The sequence below is a fragment of the Antrostomus carolinensis genome, unplaced genomic scaffold, assembly GCF_000700745.2.
Source record: "Antrostomus carolinensis isolate BGI_N321 unplaced genomic scaffold, ASM70074v2 scaffold10475, whole genome shotgun sequence".
Classification (NCBI taxonomy): domain Eukaryota; kingdom Metazoa; phylum Chordata; class Aves; order Caprimulgiformes; family Caprimulgidae; genus Antrostomus; species Antrostomus carolinensis.
This window is the reverse complement of record NW_010317098.1, coordinates 1,275-18,461: the sequence shown is the minus strand read 5'-3', so window position 1 is coordinate 18,461 and position 17,187 is coordinate 1,275. Positions and strand designations below refer to the sequence as shown.

The window sequence follows — 17,187 nt, the reverse complement described above, 5'->3', positions numbered from 1 at the left end:
GTGTTTTGTTTTCAGTATGGGATTTGCTGTAAGAATAATGTTGCTAACATACTAATGTTTTCAGTAGTTACTGGAAGATGAAGGACATTTCCAACTTCCCCGTGTTCTGCTAGTCTGCAGGTGCAAAGGACTGAGTGGGGACCTGGTGGATTGGGGAAAGCTTAGTAATTAGCAAAACCCAAAACTGACATTTGGATATGCCAATGAGATATTCCGTATCATATCACATCATGTTCAGTATATTAACCGGGGTTGATTGGAAAGGTGGGGATTCTCTCAGGGATCACTCAGGCTTGCTATTCCGTCATTGTGGTTTTGGTTTCAGGACTGTCACTGCTCCAGGGTCGCTGGCTGGGGACAGGCTGGATATCGGTCAATGGGTGGTGATCAATTACACTGTGCATCACTCATTTGCATAATCTATTGTTACTGTTATTATTATTATTATTTTATTTCAATTTAAATTTTTTTCTTATACTGTTATTATTATTATTTTATTTCAATTAAAAATTTTTTCTTCTCTCAACCTGAGTCTCCTTACCTCCAATTCTCTCCCCTGTTCCCTTGGAGGTGGGGGAGAGTGAGCAAGAGGCTGTATTTGGCTGCTAGCGAAGTGAAACCACCACACCTAGCCAATCATATTTATGTTCAGAATGAACCAGAGCAACCTGCAAATATTGTAGTCTGATATGTTATTTCTTTTATACATGAGATTTGCAATATACTCAACAAAATATTTGTATATATCTATGAAGGTTTCATAGGTTCAGATAGTTCTATTTAGAAATGGTCACAGTTAATCAGCATTTAACAATTAAAAAAAAAAAGAATAAAGAGTAAATATGGTTTGTCTTTCTTACAAACTCACATGTATACAAAATGGTTGAAAAACTAATTTACATCCACATTGCATCTGGTTATTACTGGTATTCAGCTGTGATAATACAAAAAAAAAAAAAAAAAAAAAAGACATCTTCCCATAACCCAGGGTTTTGACATTTAAAATAGTCAATCCTTATACCATACATACAGCTTCATTCAACCACATCTCACTTAACACTATAATTTATAAAATCACAAAAATGAAAGCCCAAATTATCCTCTTAATATAGAACTTTCTGCAAAATTTCCAGTAGTTTTACCACTTAGTGGGTGTATTTTTCTTGGTTTTGTGTGTAGCACCTTTTAGAGTGCTAAAAAGTGTTTGGAAAAAAATCTCTTTAAATGGAACAGAATTTATGGCAAGATAATTATTTTTGTTTCAAGATGCCTGAAAACCCAGCCTGTTGAGAGTCTACCGGAACTCCACTGGACTTTTACATCAATGGATGGAGTTCCAACAATTTCAGTACTAAGGAGCCAAAGAAACTATTAAACAGAAAAGTTTTGGTAATTGCAAAATATTAGTCTATTCCTTAGGATTGTTACTGTAATTTCTTTTTTTAGGACTTAGTCTAAACTAGTTTTAAAATGCCTCAGATGACAAGGCTTTTCCCAATTGCACAGACTAATAGGTCTTCATTGTAACATTTTTCCTGATATCCTAATTAATCTTTTTTTCAACTTCATCCAGTTAACTGTTTTTGTACACCTTGGAGACATAGGAAATAATTTATTTCCCTGCTTCTCCAGGTACTATTCAAATAATAATAAACAGTTGCAGCTGCAATTCATTCAAATTTACACACTTTAAAAAAAAAAAATCTTGCCACATTCAACATTACATTTCTTATATTTATCAACAAACCAGAGCCTCCATCAAGGTACTGAATGCAAAAGTGGCAGCTGAGGAGCATTTCAGGGGTGGAAGGTGATCACCCAGGTGGGAACATCAAAGATTACTGGTACTAAAGAAGCAGCTGTGTTGTGCTTGTCACTGGGGTGGAGAAATCTTCCTATGCAGGCTGCAGTTAGGCAATGTGCTGCTTGTGCACAGTGGGATGGATGCAACAAACTACATCTCCCCTGAGTGTTCAGCTGCTCTAGACACCAATAGTTCCCAGATGTAATGCTTTGTGCAATTTTCTGGACATTCTTTAAAGAGAGGCCAGCTGAAAATCTTCTTCTGATCTCTCCTTTATTTGTGATTTAATTTCATAAGTTGTCACTACCCAAGATGGATCTAGATGGTTTAGGTGATAATTTCTGAAGGCAATTCCTCTCTCTGTTACTTTTATACATTCCTGAAAGCCATCACTCTTTTTGATGAGTTGACAGTGACTCCTCCCACTACACACATTTGAGCAACAGATCTCAAAATGTCAAGCCTTATCCATGCCTACATAATAAAGGACTGGTCAAGTAATCTTGCAGAATGAGAACTGCTTCCTGTTACTCATGATCAAGGAGGCAGCAGTGTTGTTTTGTGCTTCTCAAACTAATCTTATTCTCATTTTGGACAATATTCCTAGAAACCCTCCTATCATTTGCAGAGCTTCCTATTGAAATATATGGAGAAAATAAAAAAATCAATAAATAAAAAAGAAAAAAGACATAGCTATTCCATCTGAAGCCTGAAATAATTTATGCTGCTATAGCAATTTAGCAGCATTGTTCTCTGTGTAGAAATCCACCTTACATCAGAGGAAAAAGAATGAGGATAAAACATGCTCCATTAAATTGTTTTTCACTTGAAAGTTTTTTAGACAGAATAAAATGCAGATTGTGGTATGAACATCTTTTCAACCATAATACATAACTGTCTGAAACAAGAAGGACATGAAATCTAAAGCAAAGACCTTTTGGTTGAGATGGAGAGGAAAATGGCAAAAGCCCAGAGAGCCAGGGTAAATGAGAGAAACAAATTTAACTCACTTTTCAGAGACATGTATGGGTACAGTAAATTTTCATCCATTGTCTTTGCATTTATAATAGATACATATATCTGGCTATCGGGTTATTTGCTACAAAAATTCTGTATTCTGTTGCTGATTGAACCTTCTAAATATGTTTACCCTCTGGAAGACAGTATCTTTGACTTACAAGAAAATTGAATTCTGCTGGTAATTTTGTATCTGTTTTCCTTGCATTAAGGAAAGAAAACTGCATAGAGGAACATTCAAGTAGTCCTGTTATCTTCTATGATGCTATTGGAATATTTAAGAAAGCAGAATTTGGGGACTGTTAAATTTATCAGATATCCTAAAGAATATTGTTCCACCTAATATAACAATTTAGCTGAAACAATAGTGACATAATAGACAAAATTACATAATAATTACAGTGCTTTAGAGTCAGCTATATTAAGGTATGACTCATCACTCAACGCATAAGAAGGTACAGAACTACGTCAAATCCAGCAGTGCAATGCAGTATAGTGTAGCTGCAGCCAAAAATGAAATTTAAAATCAGCAATCTTTTGTTAATAAGTGGGAGGAGGAGGGGAATTAATGGAAAGAATGACTATGAATTTTGTTTTACTTTAATGAATTAAGTTTTAAAAGTTAGAAGGAATAATTTTACAAATACAACTAAAAATTGCATATTTTTTAGAAAAATATTTAATACCTTTTACTATTTGAACCTCTCAGTTCCTCTGGCAATATTTGTAATAGTTTGTTTTTTTTTAAAAAGGGAGAACTATTCTACTCCTCAGTTGCGGATATGATTGGTGAAGTGGAAAAGCAATGATGGAATTTTCTGAGATAATTATATTTTTTTATTAGAACTCTTTATCAATGATCAGTCTGTAAGAAAAGCTGCACAGTGTAACAATCAAGCATAAAATACATAACTTCCCATTAAACATTTTGAATTATTTTCTATAATAGAATTCAATTGAAAACAATTATTTAATTTGAAAAACTGCAGAGGCTGAATATACGCATGTTGGACAAAACTATTGATTTCTTCCTTGAATAAGCCTTCCTTGTTATGCAAAGATACATATACCTCCTATCATTTTCTTATCTGTTAATACTTTCCTTGCCAACAAACATAGTTCCAGTTAAAGATATTATTCAACAAGAAAATTATACATCATTAACAAAGTTACTATGCTAAGCATTTTCTATCAAAAATTGTGATGGTTTGTACTCACCAGGTGTAAAATTATACCGAGCAGAAAACCCAATAGATTCCAGCTCACCATCAGCAAAAAATTTAATCCACAGGAATCTGCCACTGGATTTTATCATAGGTGGATTTTGCTGTCCACAGAAACGTCCAATGATTGGGGAAAAGCCAAAAGGTCCATCTCGTACTTCAATATGGTCAAATTTACACTCCCAAGAAGGTTCTATGGAATATTTTTCATCAAAGTGTAGTTCAATACATTGTCTAGGGGCAGCTAGAGATGAAAAGAAAATTAACTTATTATTTTCTAAACCAAGACTCTTCAAATCTAAAACAAAAACAAAGCAAATATATCAATTTTGTATGCATTTTAATGTTTTGTTTAAAAACTTGTCTGAAAATTAGTACAGCTCTATTTTTATAAATTTTACACCATCAACTTGTCTATTCTTTTCCTTTAAAGAAGTGCTCATGACAGCAGTTCTTAGTAAAGCTAAAAGACATATCTATGATGCAAAACACAACACAGTTCAGGAATAATTTGTTCAAACACAAAATCCTTCTGAGAAACTTATACATCTGGAAAACCACAGTTTTCTCATATTTGCAAGAGAAGAATATTAGTCAGAATACTTTTTTACCTAATGCTTGTAAAGATGAAGAAAAAACTGATCAGAACTGTGCTATAGTAAGGACAGTATTGCAGTTGATGGCAAGCTTCAGTGTAACTGCTTATACTCAGAATCACTTATCATCCCATTTTAAACATAAGGACAAGTGTAGTGAATTTTCTCTCAAAAAACTAGCTAAGGATGAAGCAAAATTAACATCTAACTAAAGAGCAAATTATATTCCACTGAAAACATTGAAGAAACTTTATACTGGTCACTTAATTAGACATAAAAACCATCTTTATTCTGAGATATTAAGGTTAGTGTCAGTCAGAATTATCTCTAAAACAAATGTTCCCTGGCATTTTCTGTATAAAGCAAAATAGTTACTGGTTGAATTATAGCATTTTCTTAAAAACAGGGGGAAAAAATCATGTTTTTTTCTACAAATTTTAACAGATGCAGCATCCCTGAGGTGCACTGTTCCCACGCTTAATCTTTTCCATAGCAAAAAATGTATGCCTTCAGTGTCTAGATCATGGTGCAATATAGCCTTTTGCTGACAAAGCCTTCTGCTAAGACAAGAGTTTGTTGTGTCACTGCCTACTGTGCCTCTCATGGGATCATGTCTTACACTTTACACATATTAGAAGAGGTTGAAACTGCTATGAGCTTCGCCTGATTTACTGGATTTACTGTTCTTTTCACATGAAAACATGCAAGACCAAACTCCAAGCCAAATGCAAAAGCTTAACATGGAAACTGCTGCCACTCCAGCAGTCAGTATCCTTCCATTTCTTTCCTCAGGAATAAGAGGAAAACAATTAGTGAGACCAGAACTTAGATCTTGTATGTATTTTGAAATCTTTTAAATGAAGTTTTCCTGATAAGCCCATTATTAACTTAAGAAAGGAGACACAGTCAGATCCCATTTACAACTATTGCATGTAAATAGATGCAGCCTCATTTTACAAGAAGCATTGAAGAGATATGTTAGTAAAGCATGTTATTTGAGAAGAAAGATTATTTTAATAGCTTTACTTTCAATTAATATAATTGGATCATTGATATTTATTGACATTTTTAATTTAACATAAGAAAGAAGCCTTATCTACTGTTTGCAATTTGAAGAAATTCACATTTAGGGAAGTACTTACTCTTGGCTTGTTGTTATTTATACCAATTTACAGGAAATTTGAGATCTTTGTGCCCATGCAAATTCAATAGCAAAATCAAAACCTAAAATGTTACATATAATCACACCAAATTCACAGTCCATGGAAATGAAACTACTTTGAAAACATGAAAATAACTTACAAAATCAAAATCAGATAATAAAGCATCTAAAGAAGATCTTATTAATGCTACCTTTGGTGAGGTGTGAAGACTGAAGTAGATCTTTTAGATTATAGTAAAAGACTGAATAACTGTAAGACATCATCAATCAATTTTATCCAGCTGTTTCTATGCTTGACTTCACAAATTTATAACAAATATTAATTTAAATTTAACTAGGCAATACTAAGGCAGAAGAGAGCAATCATCACCTTTCAATCTGGTATTACATTCTGTATGCTTTTATTCCCTTTAAGGAGATTTGTTGAGAACTACTCATCATTTACCTAGAGACTGTGGAGGCAGGTATCAGAAGCTCCATCTTTTGACAATTCTTTAAGTAATCTTAACAATGCTCACTAAGGCTTGAAAATCTTATAAATACTATTCAAATATTAAGTTATTAATTACCTAAACCTTTGTTGTAACATTTTAATGTTGCAAGCTAGATATGAAGATGAGTTCTGCTAGTATTGTTAGTATCAGACAGCATCATACCAGAGCTGCTCTGTTTTCCACAGCAAGAGAGATACCTACTTAAAATATGGCTTACACCATTAACCTAACACATTTGTCCTTTATAACCCTTCTGTATTAGGCCTTCACTACTCTGTTGAATACCAAGAGGAGGCTTATAAGGGCTGGCCCATAGTTAAAACCTTAACAGGTCTTCTCTGAATCTAAGACTCATGTAATACACAATCAAAATGATCATGAGGACCCTCTGAGTTATAGCTCAGCCATTTAATACTATTTTGGTGTTGAAGAGGAACCCTAAAGCCAACTATAGCCTCAGTATAATATAAAAAGTGTCTTTGTGAGTAAAAAAGAATCAGGCCTACAGAGTTATGCAAGAGATCTATTGACTCAGTGAAAGCATGGCCTGAGAAAAAAGTGCACAATTTCCACAACCTCCTTGTAGCTCTCTGAAAGTCACATTGCAAACTAGTTTTACGGTCAGAATATAGCTGTAGTTTACTCTTCTCTGCTTTTATTTATGTTTCAAAAAGTCAAGATGACACATTTCCTAGAGAAGCTTGGTTCTTGCTAGAAGATGAGAGAGAATCACATCAGCTCAAGGAGTGCTCAGGAAAGAGTTTCTACTTTCTCCCAAAGCTCCCATGTGCAGAGTCTGCTCCGCTTTAAGAATGGAGTATCAGCTATTCATTAGCACTGTTTCTCCACTGCCAAATAAAACAAGGCTGGGAAATTAGTTTGGGGGCTGGACCACTGACTGTTCACACTCCTTAAATGTTGAAATCACCTCCTGGCATAATTTTGGCCATGCCAGTCACAACTACTAAAACCCCTTCTTAGGCATGATGTGGTGGTTTGCATCAGCCAAGGACCATTCACAGCAGGCAGTTTGTATCTGTACTCCTGACTGGGAAGGTGAAAAGAGTTATTCTGTACATGTGTGATTGTGTCTATCAGCCTTAAGGCCTGTGAACATTTCCTGACCTGTTTCAGGTATTGGTATAGCTAACACCTGTACTCTGCAAGCTAGTCCGAACAGGACAAGGTCCTTCCTCTTAATTCTCCCGAGGAATGCAACACTTTGTGTTTCTGTAACTGTGAGGATGGGGGTGATCACAAAAGGTTGGGCAAAGGGAGGAAGGGGTGCTACACACACATCCATGCAACTGTGTATCATGTGCCTTTAAATGCACCTCTGTGCTTCATCTTGTACAATATTTAGAGTTAAAGGTTAAATGTTTTGTTTGCAATAATCTACCCAAGAAACAAAATTATTCAAATCTTCCTGGAAATTACCATAAGGGATGAAAACACACTTTAAAACTCAGTTTTAACTTCTTTTTAGCAAAAAAGGTATCATTTTGGATTTACACTCCAGCTTTAGCAAAAGATTTCTGTGCTAATAGCAAGCTCAAACAAGCAGGTACCATATAATACACATATTGTGCTCAGCTTTTGCAAATTGTAGTCACCGTAGAACTTACAGAAATACAGTGAGAACAAGTCCAGAATAATGACTAATAGTAATGTATGTATAGTTGCACAAAACCAAAACAAACCAACCAAACAAAAAGCCCAGAATACACAATTCTTCCAGATTAGATTGGGATCTGGCCATTTAACCACAAAAGGAGGGCTAAAGTGATCAGTTCCGGTATCCTTATTCACAGCTAAAGCCCATTCACAGAACTTTATTTGTGGTTAAAATGTCAGGAAAAGTAGTTGTCAAGTCCAAATGAAATATATAGAAGCTGTCCCATAAAATTATTTTACTTCAAATCTTAAAAATCTTCCATATGTAGCTTCCAATTATCTTTCTTCAAAAAACGTTTAATACCATGTGAAGACTACTTAATGCTTGCATGTCTTGTCATATTTTTCATCTAATTATCTTACACAAATGCTGTCTTGAGATTTTACATTCAATGAAAAAAAAAAAGGCATTGGGTTACAAATTGCAGTAGAACAGTTGCAGTAAAACCACACAATTAAGGTTTTAATTGCTATCAACTTCTAAGTATAAGTAACTGACAGCTGAAGTTAGGTGAAAAAACTGTTTCAATTTACCAGACTGCATGAAAATAAGACATCGAACTCAACACCTACCTCCATATATCTGATCTCCTACAGTACTAATAGTTATCAATAATCCTTGGTCTTTCTGGTTGTCCAGCTATTATTGATAAGAAAAGCACCTATAGCCTCCTTTTAGAAGAGGCTTCTTTCCTTGTTTTGATGAAAACTTTTTGAATAAAAAAATCACTGTGAAATACAAAAAGACTTTGAGCAGAGATTTTTTGTACAGTGGTACGTGATTATTTTCTGTGAAATATCTAAGATTAAAAAGTTTAATGGTCGTCAGTGAAAACATGGAATTCTGAATATCTATAAACCTATAAAGTGGAAGATTTATTTCCTATCTCCATAAAGCAATTTGAGTCCATATCTATATTTATATATGAACATGCAGTTATTAAAAACTGAAGAATTGATAAAAATTGCAAGTATTTAACTTACAGGATTTCCAAACCAATTCTTAAGATAGATTGTGTAAAGTATGATTATTCTGCTCCGTAGATATTTTTAACACAAAAAAAAAAGCCTTTGCTCCTACAAAATCTCCTGTGTAAATTTCCCGTTGGAGCACACATGCCAAATTTTCTGCAGTCTGGCAAAGGCTAATGCTGCCACTGCTGCGGTTGTTCTGGGCAGCTGTGAATTTTGCCAGGTTGGAGTCATGAATATGAAAAAAAAAAAGGGTAACACTGGGCCCAACAGGGAATTTAATATGTACACTCAGCTACTTCCTACATTTTATAGATGCTCAACAAGACTGAATGAAAAAAAAAAACAAAAACCAAAAAAACCTCCCACCAATTCTCAATGCATTTTGAAAGGCAGATGGGATTCACCAGAAGCTTCTCTGTAGCATAATAATTTCTGTACTGAGTCCTTGACTTCTGGATGACCTAAAGGATTTCTTTTAGAAAGGCATCCAATCTGGACTTTAAAATTCCTAGTTGTTCCAATAGTTAATTATCATTACTACTAAAATAAAAGGGGGGGAAAAAAAAAAAAAGAAAAAAAAAAGAAACTTCTAGCTGTTTGATCTGCTCACGCCTTTGACTGCTAGAGTAGAAAACTCTGCAGTCAGAAATCTTCTCTTTTCAAAACTCACAGTCTATGATCATGGCAATTTTTGCCATCTCCATTACTTCACCAAAGCAATTTTGAAATGATAAAAGGCTTGCACACATTTAAGATGAGCTACAGTCTGGAGGGAAAAATTGTATCAGGAGATGAAATTCAATTTTATTACAACACACTACATGCTGGAGTCCTCACTCAAGTCCATTAAAGTCAGTAGGAATTGTGTTTGAGGGAAGCCATCACAATTTGCCCTAGATTGTGTTTGATAACAAAAAATGAAGGAATGAAAGCAAGCAGGCAGGAAGGAACCTGATAATTCATATACATATTTAAACTCACATCACACAGCTATCGGTATGGTATGTACAGTCCTGATACGTCAAACTCTCTAAGACATACAAAGGGTAGATAGAAATGTGGGAATGCTATTACAGATCATATCAACAGTCCCCATAGTTTGATACTTGGTATTCAACAGTAGCCATAAGCTTTTTGAAGCGTGTTGAAGTCTTAATAATAAATATCGGAATAAGATGCATATAGAGATGTTTCTGGCTTACTCTAAAATTTAAAGGATGTCTATGTCCTGGATTAGCAAGGGTTATCCCCTCCAGAAATTGTTATCCTACCTCAGAGATGTTGTTGTTAGTAAAATAATTAATCCTTTTTTTTTTTTTTTTCCAATCCTTTAACTTCAATATCTTATGCCAATGAGTTCCATAGAATACAAAAGATATGGGGAAAGGTTTTCATTTGATAGCCACCTTTATTTTCTTCTGCCACCTTTATATGTTGTAAAAAGAATAAATATGAAAAATAGTCATCTCTAATTCCAAAATCATTTGTTTTGTCCTTCAGTGATTGTCCTTTTGCTTTTTTTTTGAAAACTGATACTTTTAAAAATATCGTTGTGGAGATATCTTACTATATCTCTATTTTTGTGCCATTTTTCAGACATGACAATTCATGATCTTTTTAGAAGATAGAAACAGACAGGGGGAGATCAGAGCTGAAAATGTTGTGCAATATGCGAGGTTCTCATTATATTACACACTGATAGAGCTGCTATCATCATGGTTTTTAAAATACTCAGTTACAATCCAAACTGTTGATTATGACTGGACAAGAAGCAGAAAATATTGGTCTCATAACAAATTATATGCAACTGGTTTTGGCCAGATTATTTTTTCCCATAAAATATAACAAGTTGTCTGTTGAATTCAGATTATTGCTGCTACTATACATTGCTCCAAACGTGTCAACATGGAATTTCATCTTCATCACAGAAGCTGTTCAACTCAATCTTTCCCCCCGAAATTGGTCTTAGACATTTCCAATTTCAGCTATTCTAAATCAGGCTATTTCAATAGCATATCTTGCCACCTTTCATCTTATGAACTATATTTTTACAAGTACTTAACCAATATAAAAAAGACAAAGGTCTTTACAATAAAGGTCTTTCAGGCACCTTCTTACTAAGAGGAGGAACACCTTATGGCTTGAGATACTGGATTAGGGTTTGCAAAAATGATTATATTTTATTTCTTTTTCCACAGCCTTTCTCTTTAATGATAAAACACATCCCTGTGTTTCAGATCCTAGACAAACTAGACTTACATCTCCCTGGTCTAACAGGAATGTTAGAAAGAAAATTTGATTAATATATGCAAAAAGACCTGGATCTAGCAATAGAAGTGTAACAAAAATATAACACTAAGCAGTCCATATTAAATCTATACTTTTATCTCTTTTTTCTTTTTTATTTTATTTGTATTTTAAATCAATTACTAAGCCATGAAAGAACTTCAATGTTTACCATACATCTGCATGAATTCCAGACTCAGACTGGATAAGCATAAATTTTCTTTAAAGGGCTTGCTTGACTCCATCATTTATAATCACCTCTTTGCTTCTGACTTCAGTCAGGTTACCTAGCACTAAAGTGGAATTCAAAGATCTCAAGTCATTTTAATGTGATTTTTTTTTTCCTAACCAAAATATACAACATTCACTATCCATCATTTTCCTGTAAGATTTTTATAAAATATATTTATTTTAGTAACTCAGCACTAGATTTGGAAAGACAGATTTGTTTTTAAAAGTGAGGGGTTCTAAAACAGCTAATTCAATTGAAATTAGCTATACACCTTTGAAAATCTCTCTTAGAACTACCTGCACCTTTAGTAAAACAAATATTTATATAATTCCTGGTTATATCCTTTGTAGTTAATAATTCTGTCCAACCAAACATGAATAGAACAAGTGTCAGTGTTGTATTCTGTATGTATTCATGACTCTTCTTGTTCCAATGACTTACCATTCTGTCCCTGAGTCATCTTTTCTGCTACTAAGCTCTGATAGTATCTAATCTCTATTACTTTCCACAGATTCATTTTTACAATTCCTTCAACATCTGTTGTGCTAGAACTGATGAAAAGAAACTGTGTAACTTGCTTGTAACACACCGCTAGCCTTTCTTACATCACCTCTGTGCCTACAACTGTCTACTCTTCAAAAACTATGTCTTACAGCTGTTTGGTGTTAATGTTAATTCTTTTCTGGTTTTCTTTTGGGTTTTTTTGGTTTGTTTTGGTTTTTTTTTTTCCATTTATTTTTATTTTTCCACTTGGATGGAAAATACTTTTTATACTCATTATATGGATATTTTCTGTATGACTTTCTTTACTGTACTTTGCCTAGCTATGCTTGTCATCCCTGATTCAGTTATGATAAGTTTAAAATACCTATATGGAAGGCAAAGCATTTTTGTTTGCTGTGTTCACTTTTTTAACTCATTTTGAAATATTCTTTCTTCTGCCATGTTACAGCATTACAGCTACAGCATGAATAGGTTCTATTCATTCTCTGAATATCCTGAAATAAATTGTACTGTGCTTATTACTAAATGACTGACGCATACTTGCCACCTGAACTAATTTATGAGTGATGTTGGGAAATAAATCAAGTATTTTCCAGTATTTCTTCGTATGATCTACAAAATTTATAAATTTTTACTAAAAAAGGAAGAAAAAAAAAGAAAAAGTGCAGAGATAGAGCTTCTATAAATCTTATGCATAAAGCCTGTAAAGCATAGGCTTTACCTACTCTTCACATATAATACAATAAAATACTTTTTTTTTTTTTTTTTTTTTTTTTAATACAGTGATGTTAGAATATAAAGATTCTTCAGCTGGTCACCTTCTATAATGTAGACGCACTCTCTGTCAGGAGGATACTTGTTGGGGTAATTGGGAGAAGTGAAGATGCCTCCTTCTGCATATTTTGTCCAAGTTCCACACTGCACTGGTTTCTGTCCTTCGGAAGTACTTTGCTTTTCTGTGGAATATCACATTAAGCGTTATATAATTAGCTCATAAATTATTATGTCCCTATGACACTTAGAACTCTCTTACAGAATAAAATAGTCCTTCCTGTCAGCAGCCTCAGCTTTTTTCTGTTGAAACTAAGAGTATGATCATTGACCTGGGGGAAAACAAGGCTGTTCTTTAGGAGTACAAACATATAATTATTACTCAAAACATTTTTTTCAAAGCAGAAAAGAGGCTTGGATGTCTGGGGAAACACATAGTTACATTGCTTTTTAAATAATAACCCTGTAAGGAAAGCACATGCTCAAGAAATGGGAGACATGAGTTTCCCACTCATATATCTCAAAAGACTCAAGCATGTGCTCTATCAGCAAGCTACATGCTGTAATACAGGAACACATCAGAGTCACAAAATCAAGAGAAAAACACAGAATTACGGTAGAATATAAGAATTGTTTTTAATTTGCAGCAGCTTGACTCTACAGTCACCAATGACAGATGAGGGAATTCCTGGTTTCTGGTTCATAGATTATCTTTATTTTTATCTTGCTGTTTGCTGTAAAATTTAAAAAATAGCTCTGAGGCCAGGAGTCACAACCCAGAACTTTCTTACTCCTAGGTGAATCATCAGAGAGCACAGTCAGTCCTTCTTTTTTGCCTTCCTCCTAGCCCTTAAACTCTTGCACTGCTTTCCACACATTGGCAGAGAGCCTGGAGACAAAGTTTTGAGTCTGTTCAGGCCAAACAAGATGAAGAAACACTTCCTGGGCATCATGCTTTAGCAAGTAGGTTAAAACAAGATGGATTCTTTGCAGGGGAAAATATCTAGGCATATATCAAAAGGAAGGGTAGTAGGTTCTAGACCTCACACATGTCTGAAAAGGACTGCCGAGTTTTGCTCTGAATGAGGTACCTATATCCATCTAACTTAAGCCTCTGACATATAGAATTGAGTTGTTTGAGGCTCCCTCTTATGATTAATGGAGGGACACGGGCACCTTCCAAGGATTATTTTAACCACCTGAGATCTGCCTTACACTCTGCAAGCATTTCTCTTCCTTCCTGGTGGGTATCCAAGCTGAGGACAACTCAGGTCCTAATTTCCCAAAAAGAATACTGGCCTGCAGGGACTCAGCAGTCGGACACAAATTCAGACTCACATCGTGCTTAGCAACTCTCCTTGCTTGGCTCTCACTTCTTTCTATCCCCGCTAATTTCAGATTTTGAATTCTACTTCAACAAGCAAAAAGATCTTGAGAGTAGACAGCTCAGTGCCCTCAAATTGGACATCCCAATTTGAGAGTGGGAGCACTTTACAATCTTTAGTTAGAGTCAGGCTGAGTCTTTAGTTAGATCCAGCTAAGTGGATCTGCCCAGGTTTTCAGCTGGGACAGAGCTAGTTTCTTCTTCTTAGTAACTAGAATAGTGCTGTATTTTGGTTTCAGTATAGGGTTTGTTATGAGAAGAATGTTGATAACATGCTAATGTTTTCAGTTGTCACTGGAAGTCAAAGGACTTTGTGTTTTGCTAGTATGTAAGTGCAAGGTTTAGGTGGGCACGAGGAATATTAAAATTTGGAAGCCAAACTGGCATTTGGATATTCCAATGGGATATTCTATGTCATATAACTTCATGTTCAATACATTGATGAGGGTGTCTCTCTCTGGGTCTCTCAGGCTCTCTCTTGGGCTCTTGCTCTTCCAGGATTTTGGTTCCAGTCTTCAGGATTGTTGCTCCTCTGGGATCGTTATCCAAGAATGTGCGGGGTTTGGCCAGTGGGTTGTGAGCAATTGTACTGTGTGTCACTCATTTGCATATTTTATTATTACTATTATCTCTATTATTTTAATATCATTATTATTTTAAGTTGTGTTTTATTTTATTTCAGTTTTTAAATTGTTTTTGTCTCAACCTATTACTCTCAAGTCTCCTTACCCTTATCCCCCCAGTTCTTGTCCCCTTTTCCCTGTGGCAGGGGGCAGGGGAAGAGTCAGTGAGCAGCTGTGCTTGGCTGCTAGCTAAGTGAAACCACTGTAGGATCAAGTCACTAACTTATTAAAAAAAGCACCATTGGATTTTTCTGTGTGCACAGGCACACTAATACTCAAAACAAATGATCAAAAGACAGAAACTGGAAATAGGTGAACTATGAAAAATTTCAAGACCTAAACTAACAACTCAAATTCATACTTTGGACTTTAGTATAATGTCTGAAAAAAATGTCTAAAGTTTACATACCTGCTCCTTTTTTGGTTGCCCCAGACAAATGTAGAATGATTAGACTTGCTACAACTGAAAGAGAAATACACATTAAATATCACAGTGTGACAGTGCCTACATTCAAATAAATTGTAAACTTCCGTCTTAAAAGAATACAAGTTAAATAGAATTACTGTAAAAACAAATGTTTCGTGTCTACTTGCATCTTGAAATTACACATTTTGTATAAACTTGTTTCTTTGTTATCTGTCCTTGTAAGTGTTTATCATTATAAATGTATCCAAATAAAGAGGAGATCTTTTCGGTTTAATTAAAATTCTTAAGCACTGGGTTTTCCCTCCCATTTTTTTTTCCTTTTTTTTTTTTTTTAATATTAGGAAAAAAAACCAAACTCCAACACATTTTACCAGTATTTATTTATATAATCATCACTTGGGCCAGTAACGGAAAAGTGGCTGCTTGTAACAGAGGGAGACAAAGGCCTGCTAAGTTTCAGTGCCGTGCCACTGAGCTCACAAATGTCTCTCACTGTGGCATAATAAACTTTGAAAATGAGTACTGGGAGTATGAAAGAAGCAAAGGGTTGGGTTCTTCTCATCCATCAAAGCATTTGCAGATCCCCAGTGAAGTAAATTATTGTGTGTGCTTAACATGCTCATTAATCTAGTTTGTTTGACTTGTTGAGAGGGTGTTGCTTTGTGCTGCAGTGAATCTACAGCCCATTTTAAAAACACAAATCACCAATTTCCAGCCATAACAGGGCAGCTGTCCCTCTTGGGAACAAATGTGACCTTTCTGAGGTGGACTTCAACCTGGAGATAATTCCTGAGTTTCTGGGAGTTTCCACGTATAACAATTTAGCTAGAAAAGGCTAAGAGGCAAACACTTAGACCAGTTATAAAGAGATTGTTTGGAGGATCAAAGTGACTAGCTGGCTACCTGCTGAAGAAATCATGCACTGATGATAGCATTTTTCTTGTCATCACCCATATCTTCTTTGGCTGTTGAAGAAAATGGGATAGCAAGAGCATAAGAGGACAGATCCATCAGTTCTTGGAGTGCTTGGGGTTTTGATCCCACTCAGTTTGGCATTAAGCCTGGAGATAGTGCCCCGACTGCACTGAAGTTAAAGTGGAGATGAAGTTGCATGTTTATGATGAGTATTTTGGATCAGTCAACTGCCATTTGTATTGTTGACTATGATGAGGAATTCATGGACCTGTGGTCTTTAACAAATGTAATTGAATGGCATGCTTTCTTCTTCTCTTCCCCAAGAGACAGTAAAAGACATCATGAGCTAGTAACTAGCACCTAAACGATCCTTTCAAAGATGGTGCTGTCATAAATTTCAGCTTTTATACTGCAAATTGTGTCCAATTTTTACCCCGAAAGAAGCCAGTCTCTCCATATTTCCAGTACTCTGATGTCCTTGAGATCTCTATTTCTATGCTTTTGACACTTGCTGTATGACAGGGGGTTTGAGCAGGGAAAGGTCGAAGTTCTGGGGAAATGAAGGCTTGGCAGCATATTCACTATTTCTTGGTCAGGCTCACAACCCTGGTGTCTTTTTGAATCCCTCAGCTAACAGAGACGGATGTTGGCAGAGCTGGTAGTTAAAAACTCTTCTGTGTCATGGGCATTCAATGAGAACATTACATCTTCTGCTCGCATCTGAATGCTACCCAGCCATTCATGCCCTTACTCTCCTCAGGGATGGATTCTGGAAATACATGCTAGCTGGGACTCTGCCCACCAGCTGTGTCAGAATCTGAAGGCAATGAAGGATTTGCCCATTTACTAAGTTGCTCATTTACTTTAGCTGTGTTTCATGCAGTGAACATACTGAGTCTCTGCCTGTAATCCTCACCAGTCAAAACTTAATTTCTCAATAGCGTAAGGTGGACTGGTGTTAGAATATGGAGCCAGCTGCTGGTGTTCTTTCTGCCCATGAATTTATGGAAGCTAGAATAGGAGGCACAGCAGCTAAACAAATCCTATGTGAGAAACGTTCCTACTTAGGCGATTAATAACAATTCATATCTGATTCTTAC

General features: G+C 35.3%; 1 protein-coding gene across 1 annotated transcript in view; it reads right to left on the bottom strand.

The window, feature by feature from the left end:
- LOC104525339 (neuropilin and tolloid-like protein 1) overlaps positions 1-15,208 on the bottom strand; it is a gene marked incomplete at both ends in the record, with an annotated part of 35,233 nt that extends 20,025 nt beyond the window's left edge. Inside the window, 3 exons of the mRNA XM_010168461.2 lie at positions 4,040-4,288; positions 12,786-12,923; positions 15,155-15,208. Coding sequence (XP_010166763.2) covers positions 4,040-4,288; positions 12,786-12,923; positions 15,155-15,208 — 441 coding nt within the window. The remainder of the gene's footprint in view (positions 1-4,039; positions 4,289-12,785; positions 12,924-15,154) is intronic.
- Positions 15,209-17,187: the final 1,979 nt, after the last annotated feature.